This window comes from Propithecus coquereli, unplaced genomic scaffold, assembly GCF_000956105.1.
Source record: "Propithecus coquereli isolate 6110/MARCELLA unplaced genomic scaffold, Pcoq_1.0 Scaffold12, whole genome shotgun sequence".
Taxonomy (NCBI): Eukaryota; Metazoa; Chordata; class Mammalia; order Primates; family Indriidae; genus Propithecus; species Propithecus coquereli.
The window spans coordinates 12,702,772-12,715,394 of NW_012136080.1; the positions used below are offsets into that span (position 1 = coordinate 12,702,772).

General features: G+C 42.8%; 1 protein-coding gene across 1 annotated transcript in view; it reads left to right on the plus strand.

Moving 5' to 3' along the window:
• Positions 1 to 3,300: 3,300 nt before the first annotated feature.
• Positions 3,301 to 12,623, plus strand: part of PCCB (propionyl CoA carboxylase, beta polypeptide) — a 70,466-nt gene continuing 61,143 nt past the window's right edge. Inside the window, exons 1-5 of the mRNA XM_012663383.1 lie at positions 3,301 to 3,548; positions 6,214 to 6,333; positions 7,306 to 7,374; positions 10,025 to 10,081; positions 11,465 to 11,578. Of these exons, the coding sequence (XP_012518837.1) occupies positions 3,315 to 3,548; positions 6,214 to 6,333; positions 7,306 to 7,374; positions 10,025 to 10,081; positions 11,465 to 11,578 (594 nt within the window). The 5' untranslated portion in view covers positions 3,301 to 3,314. The remainder of the gene's footprint in view (positions 3,549 to 6,213; positions 6,334 to 7,305; positions 7,375 to 10,024; positions 10,082 to 11,464; positions 11,579 to 12,623) is intronic.

Consider the following 12,623-nt stretch of genomic DNA (forward strand, 5'->3'; position numbering starts at 1 on the left):
ATATATTTTTAGTTGTCCGATTAATTTCTTTCTATTTTTAGTAGAGACAGGGTCTTGCTCTTGCTCAGGCTGGTTTCAAACTCCTGAGCTCAAATAATCCACCCGCCTCGGCCTTCCAGAGAGCTAGGATTACAGGCGTGAGCCACCGTGCCTGGCCCAGTCTTGGCTCTTGATCAAATTGCTCTCCCTCTCTGTGCTTTATTTCCCTCATCCGTGGAACCAGGACAATAATCTAGTGCATGGTCAGTGCAAAAAGCAACATCTGGCAAAATATGCAGTAAATGTTGGTTAATTCTTATCATCTACTCATTTTCTGGAGGAAGTGGGATGACAATGCTAAGGGTCTAGGTCAGGGGAGGGGAACATTTTCATGTTGGGAGGGCACATGAATTTAGCTGTAATCAAATAAGACCTGGCTGCATTCAAGAAACTTCAATTAGATAAAAATGTACGTTATTTTGTAAATATCTAACTACTATGTACTTAATAATTTCAAAAAATGAAAACCGTTTGTTAATTTTAAAGTTAACTAACCTTTTGTGTCTGCTTTTTGTTGGAAAGTATTTGAATATTTGGTTGCAGCATGGAGGTCTGCAGTTTCAGTTGATCCTTTACATGGATGTCAGTCATTTGTGACTTTAAGGGTGTCTTGACTTAGGTTAGGTAGGAGAATGTAGATTCACAGCAATAAGTGGTTGAAAAACAAGAAAGCATTTTTTGGGTATGTTGCTGAAAGCGTGGGTATTCTACTGCATTTTTCCATATTTCAATTGGATCTTTCTTAGCATCAAACAATGACTTCAAAATGTCATCTCCTGAGAGCTCAATCAATTCCATCTGTAGTTCTTTAGGTGCCTTGGTGATATCAACAAGGTGAGGCTGAAATGCTAACTTGAGTGTGATGTCATGAGTCTCAAAGTCAGTGAAACTTTCATTGTATTCTCCAATTAATAGCTCTATAATAGATGTGTATTCTTCAAATGATTTGCATATATCATCCTACTCATCAATGACTTTTGCTAAATGAGGAAAATGTTCATCTGAAATTTCCTTTTGAAGAAGTGTTTTGAAAAAAGATAGCTTTTTTTTAATGCTTAGATTTTTTGCCACATTTATATGGACTTAGTTTTACCTTGCAAAGAAATATTCAAGTCATTTTTATTTGATATGGTATAACATAGAAATGCTGCATTCCTATAGAAATCTTCTTTCAATAATTCACATTGCTGATTCTGTTCTTCATAAAATTTAACTATCAGTTCTTGCAGAGATAAAATTTTGGCTAACACGTGTCTCTGAAATAGCCAACACACTTTAGAATGATATAGCAAATCCACACTGAATACCTCATCATTCAACTTTAACATATTACAAAACTGAGGATGCTCTGTCACATCTGCACGAATACAGTAACAACACTTATAACTTGCTGCAAAGTATCACTTAAAATAGTAGCTTTCACACAGAGAGATTTTGTTGATGCAAGATACAGTGAAAAGAAATGAGAGCATTTGGATCTATTAATACTTTTATCTATGCAACAAAGTTTCTTCATGTTTTCCTGTCATGGAAGGTGCACCATCTGTACATGTACTCAGTAAATTTACCAGATTCAGTCCAACTTCACAACATTTATCTTTTTTTTTTTTTAGACAGTCTCACTCTGTTGCACGGGCTAGAGTGCCATGGCATGAGCCTAGCTCACAGCAACCTCAAACTCCTGGGCTCAAACAATCCTTCTGCCTCAGCCTCCCGAGTAGCTGGGACTACAGGCATGTACCACTATGCCCAGCTAATTTTTTTCTATGTATTTTTAGTTGTCCAGCTAATTTATTTCTATTTTTAGTAGAGACGTGCTCAGGCTTGTCTCGAACTCCTGAGCTCAAACAATCCACCCACCTCGGCCTCCCAGAGTGCTAGGATTACAGGCGTGAGCCACTGCGCCCGGCCCATGACATTTGTCTTGAAAGTTGTTTAAGATATCTATTCCCTGTGTTCTGCTTGCAAGAGTGCCCAAGGTGAGTAACTCTTTGTAGCAAAGAATATCTTCTGTTACGACCTGAATGAAGTATAAAATCTGTGCTTCATCAGTAGTATCAGTTGATTCATCCAAAGTGAATAATATGTATTTTCCTTTTGATTTATTGCGTGAAGTTGTTGTGTTAAGTTGAAGACTAATTCATGCTGCCAGCCAGTTATGGTTCCCCTTGAAAGAGGCAGTTGTTTGTAGTTTGAAACATTATTGGAATCTAAGCATCCTACAACTTTGACAATGCATTGTTTCACAATTTCTACATCACCGAATGGCTTCCCCTTTTTCCCAAGTATACAAGCTACTTTATAAGTTGCTTCAGTGGCATTATTTCCAGGTCTTATTGCTGCGTGAAAGAACTGTCTTTGCTTCTGCTTTTCATCTTTTAATTTCTGCAATACAACCTTTTGTGCCTCTCCCTCTAATTTAAAATATTTGTGGTCCTTATAAGTGTTATAATGCTGATGAGCATTGAATTTCTTTAATGTTGATATTGCAGTATCACAAAGCAAGCAAATCATCTTATCTTTAGCAGAAACAAGATAGTATTGCAATTCCCAATCCTCCTTAAAAAATCTGTTTTCCTCCTTCAGCATTCTCTTGGTCTTCTTTGACATGTCGGGCTGTTAAGTGAACAATTAAAAAATACTGTCAAGCTGTGCAACTATTCACAAATTCCACTTCAAACAGAAACACAGTGCCCCACTGTCAAAAGGTGTTAACAGACTAGCATACTCAACCCCATAAACTCTGGACAATCAGCCTCATTTGGTAGTGGCACCAGTCAGGCGGGGTAAGTTAGAACCAAATCATGAGCGTAGCAGCCATAAAGTTAGCCTTTATGGCTTACTAATGTCCTAATTGTGCCAATCTGGGAGGATTATTTCATTGAAACTTACTTTACTCTTTGGTATTTTAAATACATTCATTTAAAATATAAAAGACAAACAAAAATGTACTAATAAAAATAAAAGGATTTGTTCTCTAAACTTGGATTTAGTCAAAAGGCCACACTTAAAGACCTACGAGGCCATGTGTGGCCTTAAGACAGCAGGTTCTCCACCCCTGGTCTAAGTGGCCAGAGAAAAGCAAGGACTATGTTCCTTTCTCTGCAGGCTCAAGGACTGTCCTCCTGCAGGTCCTGCTGTTTTTTCTCTCTGCATAACCCCATAGGGCGGCCTCAGGCTCGAACTCACACCCGTTACTCTCAGGCACCATCTGCGGCCCAGCCCCCAGGCTCCCTACGGGGCCCAAGGCTGCGCAGGCGCCCTGCCCACGCTTTATGCACATGCGTACTCAGGTTCGCGGCTGGGAGCCTGCGGGCATAGCGAAAATGGCGGCGGCAATGCGGGTGGCGGCGGCCGGGAAAAGGCTCAGCGTTGTAGCCAGCGGTCTCGGCACAGCGGTCCGCAGCCTTTGCAGCCAGCCTGTGTCCATTAACGAGCGCATCGAGAACAAGCGCCGCACCGCGCTCTTGGGAGGCGGCCAACACCGTATCGATGCGCAGCATAAGCGAGTGAGTTCTGAGGGTCCCACGTGAGCCCCGCCCCCGGCCCACGCGACCAATCATGGCGTGCCCGGCTCCCTGCGCCTGAGGCCTCTCAGCCAATCCGCGCCGTGCCTGGGGGGGCGGGGTTGGAATGTTCACCTTGAGAACCTGTGGCCTTTCGGGTGGCGGCGGGTAAAGCATCTTGTCGCCTTCTCACACTCTACTTTCTGCTGGAGTTTAGACAGACCTGGCTGGCCAACAGCCGGCTCACCACTTGACAAACTTTTGGACAAGTTACTTAATATCTAGGGATCAATTTATCTTAAGCAGAAGATAGTAGTAATTCTTCCCTCACAAGTTTATTGTTGGTATAGTTAACGAAGCAACGATAGGCACTCAGTAAAAAAGGTGTGCTTATTTTCTTGCCCGGTTAAAGAGTGGTGATACGTTCTTTCTCCATCATGGAAACATAAACCTGGGTTGGGGGCTGTGTGTGTGCGGGGGAACTGTGGAACTTCGGCCCGCAGGTTGCCAAGTTAGTCTCCCTAGGATCTTAGCGTGCCTAGACCCGCTGGGTAGCGAAGGCACGTGTGGGAAGCAGGTGGCCTTTCTAGGAATGCACAGGCTATTCTGCTGTTTGGCTGCAGTGAGCAGCTGAGGCACTGCCACCCACCGCTGGGGTTTTGAGGTGAGAATCACAGCCGGCCTTTGGAGCTAAGCTGGCTGGGCCATTTAGCAGCAGAAGAAACTCAGGTTTGGAGAGGAGACCCCGGACTTGAAACCAGGCTTGTTCAGTGCGTCCCTGACTCCTGGGTGAGTCTGGACCCATGTGCTGGATGAGTTAAATAGCCAACAAGAAGGTGCAGAAGTGAAACCCTTACATGTGAAGGGCAGTCAGGCGCAACTCACCAGCATAAGGGAGGTGACTGGGTGGAGGGCTGGGGTCTTCAGTGTAGAGATTCGAACTGCCCTTTAAGTCTAAATCAAGTGCTCATTCAGCTCTCATAAGTTCCCATTTGACAAGAGCTGAAGGTGACAGTTCCTTTTGACACTTGAGAATGAAATGTATAATAAATTTGGTTGATGGTTTGTCGTGCCAAGAGAGCTTTCCCTCCCTACCCTGGGGTGGCTCTGTCAGAGGTGAGGGGACCGCTAGACCATCGTCTAAAAAGGCCTGTCCGTGCTCCTGTGCACTCTTTAATTTGGGGCGTCTTGCGCAATTCCTCCCTGAAATATCGCCTGCACCCTTTCCCAGGCAGATTCCACTGGGTTTATTTAGATACAGCCTCCAGAAGCTGTTTTTCTTTTGCCAAAGCTGACTTAGGAGGCAGACTTCATTTCACCCCTCCTTTCTCATCTCCTCTTAAACAGCATTTGGACTATTTCCATAGAGTAGATTTCCCAGAACTGGAATTAGTGGGTCAAAGGCTATGAATATTTAAAAAATCTGTATGTACATTGCCAAATTGCTTTCCTAAAAACGTATTATACTTTACACAACAGTATGTAGCATTGCCTGTTTGTTTTAACACAGCATCACTGGCTTTGGCTACTTTCCTAAGGGGAAAAAAGTAGCCAATCCGAGGTGCTTTTGAGCGGGAGGGGGACAGTAGGGGACTTGGGGGATTTAGCTCGGGCTGAGGGCTTGGGAGCCCAAGCAGTGGAGTCTCTTTTTTTTTTTTTTTTGAGACAGAGTCTCTCTCTGTCACTCCTGACTCTGTCACTCTAGCTGGAGTGCAGTGGCATTTTCCTAGCTCACAGCAACCTCGAACTCCTGGGCTCAAGTGATCCTCCTGCCTCAGCCTCCTGAGTAGCTGAGACTACAGGTGTGCACCACCTTGCCCAACAAATTTTTTCAATTTTTGGTAGAGGCTGGGTCTCACTATTGCTCAGGCTGGTCTTGAATTTCTTACCTCAAGCGAGCCTTCCGGCCTTGGATTACAGAGTGGTAGGATTACAGGAGTGAGCCACTGTGCCTGGCCCAGTGGAGGCTCTTGATAGATTGAGGGCTCCAACCTCATCTCTTCCAAGAAGAATTTTTTTACTCTTCTCAAGTGAGCTCTTTAGCACTCTCTGTCCACCTCTCCTACTCAGCCACTCCCTGCTGTGGGGTCGCCTCTGTGTCATAGTGTCACTGTCTGCTATGGGGTTCCCAAGCAGGGGCCCTGATGTAGGACAGGAGGAAAAGGAGGAGGCAGAAGAACCAGGAAGTAGTTGGGAGCAAGAGGTAGGGGTTAGACCCTGGTGAGGTATGCTTCTGTAGGCTTCCTTAGAGCAAGCCTGCGAATTCATGAGTAAAGGCTCAGATTCTTTACTAAGCCTGCTTTAGTTCCACCTCTTGCTTCTCCATTCCTTTTCTGGCTCCTTAGGTCTTCAGTAGGTATTTGTGGAACCAGTCATCTGGTTCCGGAGTCAGGTTCTGCTTTACTCCTACTTCTCTCCACCTTCTCCTCCTGTCTCCTTATTTACCTTCCACAACTGGGTGCTTCTGGATTGCCCTACCTTGTCTGATTTCCTTACCAGCTGAAGCCTACTAATAACACTTGTCTGCCTTGGGTAGGTCAGACAGAATGGACGCTTTTGCATCTGGGAGAAGGGGCAAAACTTGTCTTCCTGGCCCTTCCATGAACACCCCTTTTTTGCTTACTAACTTTGTCTATGATGACACTGAGTGATCTTTATTGCCTTTTAGGGAAAGCTAACGGCCAGGGAGCGAATCAGTCTCTTGCTGGACCCTGGCAGCTTTGTTGAGAGCGATATGTTTGTGGAACACAGATGTGCTGATTTTGGAATGGCTGCTGATAAGAATAAGGTAGGTATTTATTCAAATAGTGGTGTGAACACATTCCAGCTGTGGCTCTGCAGACCTGCATGCAAGAGTAATGAGTCTGTAAGGCTTTTCTCCAAAGTCCTGGAGAAGCACTACTGGGGCCTTCAGGTCCCCCCGACACCCTCTTTGTCTACAAATGGAGTGTGTAGGGGCTGCTCGTACCCTGTGCTATGTGACTCAGGCCCAGTTCCCAGGGCTCTGTTGTGGCTTCAGAGTTCTTGCTAGTACAGAATGACAAACTTGGAGGGAGGGGTGAGAATATCTTGTAGTTGTGTTCTGGTCTGTCTGGGAACCAGACACCACGGACCCCTAAAGGCTGGCTAGTTGCCTCTTTTGACACACTTTAAGTTTAGTCTTGGAGTTTTTGAGGTCAGAATTACCAACACTTCTTCCTTCAACTGGGTGCTCTCCATGGGTGTGTGGAGTTCTTTGGACTCACTTTTTTGGCCCAATTTTCTTTAGGTCTGCTTATCTGTTGTTTGTGACCAAAGATTTGTAAACTTGGCACCAAACCAGCTGGCTGCATTTGAGCCATTATGGGTCATGCAGTGATTGCTGAGATTCCATGCAAACAACAGGTTTGCCTTTTTAAGGTTTAGAGTGGGGGTGTGTGGCTTTGGAGAAGTGGCCATGTTTCTTTATATGTCCTCCTCCTCGTGACCATTTGGTAATGGTGGCCCTGGGGGTCTTTTGATTATTTTGCTTTTAGAAAGGATGATGATACCTAAGACTGCAGTACTCATCACTCCTGTTGATGAAGCAGTAGCCCGGTGCTTGCTGTTGCAGAGCCAGGGAAGGAGGTGGGGGGCGTATCTTCATGTTCCTTGTTCATATTGAATTTTAAGGATTTTGGGGTTTTGCTTGTTTTTGTCTTTCGCTGAGGCATAGTTGCCAAATTCATTAAAAGAAATATTTGGGTTTTTTTTAACCTTTACTTTTGCATCTTTATGTTAGTTTCCTGGAGACAGCGTGGTCACTGGACGGGGCCGAATCAATGGAAGATTGGTTTATCTCTTCAGTCAGGTACTTAATAACTCCAACAGGCTGAGCTTTCCTGGAGGACAGAGCCCGGAGCAGAATATGTTAAAGAAATCAACCTTGAAGAATGAAAGCTTGCTTGGAGTTTGAGGCAGATGAGGGATTTACTTTGTTTTTCAGTGCATATATCCAGAATATTATATCGTGTGGGTTTTTTTCTTACAGAGGAAGAGTCCTTAGTCTGTTTTGGGAGGGTTATAGGGTAGTAGGCTTGTACAAAGTTGTCCCAGGAACCAGCAGTTTATTTCAAGTGAGATTCTTCCTGGCAGGGTTGGGTGTGTGGAGGGCATCTGGAGTATCCAGGATAGTGTACTTGAACCTGAGAGAGTGCAGTGGATGCATCCTAGTGAAGGGGACTTGACTCTCAGAACCACGGGCCCCTGAGCTTTGGGCTTTCATGAAAGTGTTCAAACAAGTGTTGTCAGGCAGCATCAGCACAGATACAGTTTGTTCACACTGAAACTGTAGGAGAATGTTGTAGGCAGAATAATGTGGCCTCCCCCCTCGCCCTGATATCCAAGTCCTAATCCCTGAAACCTGTAAATATGCTATTTCACATGGCAAAGAGGAATCAAGGTTGCTAATCAACTGACCTTACAATAAAGAGAGTAGCCTGGATTTCCAGGTGGGCCCAGTATAATCACAAGCGTCCTTAAAAGTGGAAGAGGGAGGTAGAAGAGGAGGTGGAATGATGTGAGGACTTTACCTTGGGTAGCTGGCTTTGAAGATGGGGGACCACGAACAAAGGCGTAGACAGTCCCTAGAAGTTGGAAAAGGCAAGAAAACACATTTTCCCCTGGAGCCTCCAGAAAGGAGTACAGCCCTGCTAACCTTGAGTTTAGCCCAGTGAGACCTGTGTCGGACTTCTAAACCACAGAACTATGAGGTGATAAATGTGTGTTATTCCAAGCCACTGAATTTGTGTTAATTTGTTACAGCAGTAATGGAAAACTGAGAATATGTTGTATACTATTTTGAATTTGACATTTTTTTCTCTAGAGGTGGAAATATATATTAAATATATAATTCAAAATGTTCAGTTCCTTTTACAGACCTAAAGATATATAGCTTGTCTAGGAAGCTAAAATGTTTTTTGGGTTTGATATTAAAAGTCATACTTGGTTAATTTTAAATGTATTGTAGTTACGCAGTACTCATTTACCTTCAAAATGTTTTAAAACTGTTATAAATTGGTGTACCAAATGCTGAACTAGAAGGAATTATACTGTTTTTTGCAATTTATGAGCGCTGGGCAAAAACTCGTACAGAAGGAACCACTGAAAAGATAGAACAAAGAAAGTTATTATGTTTTCTGGACATGATGTTTGCCTAACTATTAAGCAGATACAAAAATTCATTGAGTTGACACTTTTGAGCACCTCTCGTGCCTGGAGGGTAGGGTGGGAGTGAGGAGGAGGTGGAGATAACTCAGACCTCCAAGACCCCGTTCTTACCCTCAATAAGCTAATCATTTTATAGGTAGAATGGGGTCGAACAGAAGTGACTACAGTATGGGTAGGGTGAGAGAGGTTCCAGGCAAATGCTGTAGATTCAGGACAAGGGAAAATCACATCTAGGGTTGAGGAAAGCTTTAGGAAAAATGAGGCATTCGAAACAGGCATTAAAGGGTACTGAGAGTGGGGAGTGATGAGTCGGCTTTTTTGTAATGCTCTCCAAGATGTTAGTATCCATAGCTGTTTTTTCTGGGGAGCGTTTGTTTTTCCAGAACAGCATCCTCAGTCCCTTGCTTGGTACTAGCTGTTGGTGTGTTGGAGGACGAGAGGAGGGAGGGGCCCGCACTGGCTTTTTCAGTGTAATCTCACCTGTTTTCAGCCTCACTTTTGCCTCCTTTAGGCTAGTGATTGTGAGTCCAGAGCCCCTCTGGTTAAATTTCTTTAGACAATAAGCCTCCTTTCTCCTCTTGAGGTGAAGGAGAGGCCCTCTGAGGTCTGTTCCTAACACAGACTTTCTATTAATCTGTTTTCAGCCCCCTCCCCACCCCCACTTTCCCTCTGCAGGTGTGTAGTCTTCCATTTGTTCCCTCTGAGTCAGGTGTTCTGTGCCTTCAGTTCCCCTCAGACTTGTTCAGTCTCCTTTGCTGCTGTTTTCTTGTCCTTTCTTGTCCTCATGGGTTGATTTTGTTTTTAATTCCCTACTGTCTTTTTGAGGGGCTTTTAGGAGGGAGGGCATGCCCACAAGAAGCCCTTTTACACCTGAACATAATGAAAGTCCATAAGCAGAGGAAACAGAGTTCTGAATCATTTTTTTGTTGCTTTTTTACCTCTCTTGTTAAAACAGCAAATGTTTCCTAAAAGTAGAAATGCTTGACTGACATCCATAGAATCCGATATTAGGGTTAAGTCTGCATGATAAGTTTTCCTTTCCTCAGGGGTACAGATCATTTTTGTAGAGCAAAGACTAGGTCTTTTGCTCTCGACAATAGATGAACTACCTTTAAGATAGATTGTACCTCATCCTATGGAATCATCTATAAATCAGACTTTTTTCTAATTTTTAAACTTCTGAAAGTCCTTTAAAAATGTTTATTTATGAATTTTCTATTTTCTCCTCCTACTGGGTCTTCATCTCTGGCCAATCACTATATTTTACTTCTTGATTTGTGTTTTCTTTTTAGGATTTTACAGTTTTTGGAGGCAGTCTGTCGGGAGCACATGCCCAAAAGATCTGCAAAGTAAGTGTTTAATATTGAAATTAATTCCAAAACTTTCATCAGTTACATAATGCATATTGAATATCCTTGAGGTGCAAGACACTGAGCTAGGTTCTTGGAGTGCGGCAGAGGTATGCAAGTTGTGCTGACCCGAAGGGGTGCTTAACATTTATTGTGCCGTGGGCTGGTGAAGCCTGGACCCTCATGTTTTTACATGTATAAAATATGTAGGATTATAAAAGATTAAAAATGTTCTTAAAAAACCACATTAATGTGTGCTTTCTTATTAATGAGTTTAATAACAAGATTTATCATTAAATCTAATAACTAATTTCAAAGTAGTCCTTAGTTAAAAATGATATTTCAGGATATCTGCAACAACTTTAATGTGACATAAAAATATCTGTGGCTTCTATTAATGACAGAGTTACAGGTATTTCTAATACTACTGTGGTTTGTTGCTTATATTTATAATTGAAAGAAATGCTAAAGATCGCTAGAGTTAGTAAAGATAAAGATATAATTTTTTTTCCCATCCAAATTCATGGACTTGCTGAAATCTGTTCACAGACCCCAGGTAAATAACACCTGGTCTGGGTGGAGAGTCCAGGTCCTAGAAGGTAAAGAGCAGTGCAAGGACTGCATGATGGTATTTTAAAAACACTGCTAGAGATTAGATGCTCTGTAGAGAAATGAAAGTGTAGAGCATATTTAGAGAATTTTGGAATTAAAATTTGAGCTGACTATTAGTAGCTGGGCAGGGCTTCCCTTTGTAATGGAACATCTAGAAAGACATGTTCCTGTTGTATATTACTCCTGAGACTTCGGGCCATCACTTGATTTTTGAACTTCCTAATTTTTCTCTTTTTACTGCCTCTGTTACGATGGATAAATGAGGTAATGGAAGTGAAAGTGCTTATAAACTGTTAAGCGCTGTAGGAATGTTGCTCATTATGCTGTCAGAACTATTGACCCATGAGGAAAATCTGTCACATTAGAAGTAAAAGAAGGCCTGGGCCTGGCCTCAGGTTAACAAATGGGTCAACATCTGCTTTCATGAACCTACTACTTTGCCATTCCATCTACTATCAGTTCTTTCTTTATCAGTAAGTGGGAACAAAACTAGAGCCTGTGGTTCTAGAAGTGGTTGCCATGAGCAGTTTTATCCCCCGCTAATGGGAAGTGCTTTGGCTGTAGGGTATTTGGGGACTTTTATCAGATTTTTAAATATCTAGTCCTTTGCCTTCTGTGAAAGTATCCAATCATCATGGGGAACGAAACCAGTGTTACTGCCTCCTGTTTTGAAAAGTGCACTCAGAACCTTCTCCAGAAAACAGTGTGGTGCTTTGTAAATGCTATTTTTGATAACAAGCATTTGTCTCAAAAATTTCTCTGCCATCTCAGATTATGGACCAGGCCATAACGGTGGGGGCTCCAGTGATTGGGCTGAATGACTCTGGGGGAGCACGGATCCAAGAGGGAGTGGAGTCCTTGGCTGGCTATGCGGACATCTTTCTGGTAAGGAACCTGTTAATATAGAACAGAGAGTAAAAAAAAGTGCAGGGCTTAGTTCTGTAAGCTGTGTCCTGGTCAGAGCTTCTCTCTCTCCTCATTGTTCTCTGCTCCATTGTGTCTGTTCTGTGGCTCTTTCCTGTGTCACTGGGGGTGGAGTAAAGGGTGGATGAAAAGCAAGAGAGAATGGGAGGGGAGAGTTTTCTTGTTTTCTAACAGATGACCACTCAGGGGAAAACAAAATTAGATCATTCATAAGGGAAAAGCACTTGAAATATTTCTTTTTTTCAAAAGCAAGAGAGGAAAAAAAAAAGCATTGAAGAAGAAATAAATAAAAGTAAAATAAAACTTTTATTTTCTTAAAAGCAAGAGAGGGGAGGAATATGGAAAGTTAAAATGAACTGCTTTGCTAGAATTATAATTTTTTAAATAAAAAATATGGAGTGCTTTTTATTTTTGGTTAAAACACTACAGAATCATTATATAAAGTTCATACAGTAGTACAAATAATACAGAAATCACCCCGAATCCTACCATTCAGAAACATTTGGTGAGCATGATTTCAGATATCTCTCTGCTTATTTACAGACTGAAATTATGAGAGAGAAAGAGAAGAAAAGACCCATCAAATAATGTGTTATGTGAAGTATGATGTATATTGAGAAATATCGTAAGGGAGTTTGGGATGGAGAGAGATACTGCCAGGTGGAATCTGGCAGCTTTTCAGGGAGGAGAGGCCAGCAGAGGCAGAACAAAGGAAACAGACAGACAGACGTTGTTTCTAATCAGGCCAGCTACTCTTGCTGTCTCTGGTCTGCAGGCTTATCAGGGTTCTCATCCCTGACCACTGCCCCTGTGATCAGTCAGGAAAATGTGCATTTACTTTTTGTAAGATACTCTAATAGTTGTAGGAGTACTTAGGTTTTTGAGAAGCCGCTTTTTGCAGGTCTTAAACATTCTTTTTAATCTTTAAACTGGAGCCCCAGGGATAAACCACTGTGGAGAGAGTTAGTTCTGTGGGTGGCTTGCCCTGAACTGTTTAGTCCTGGAA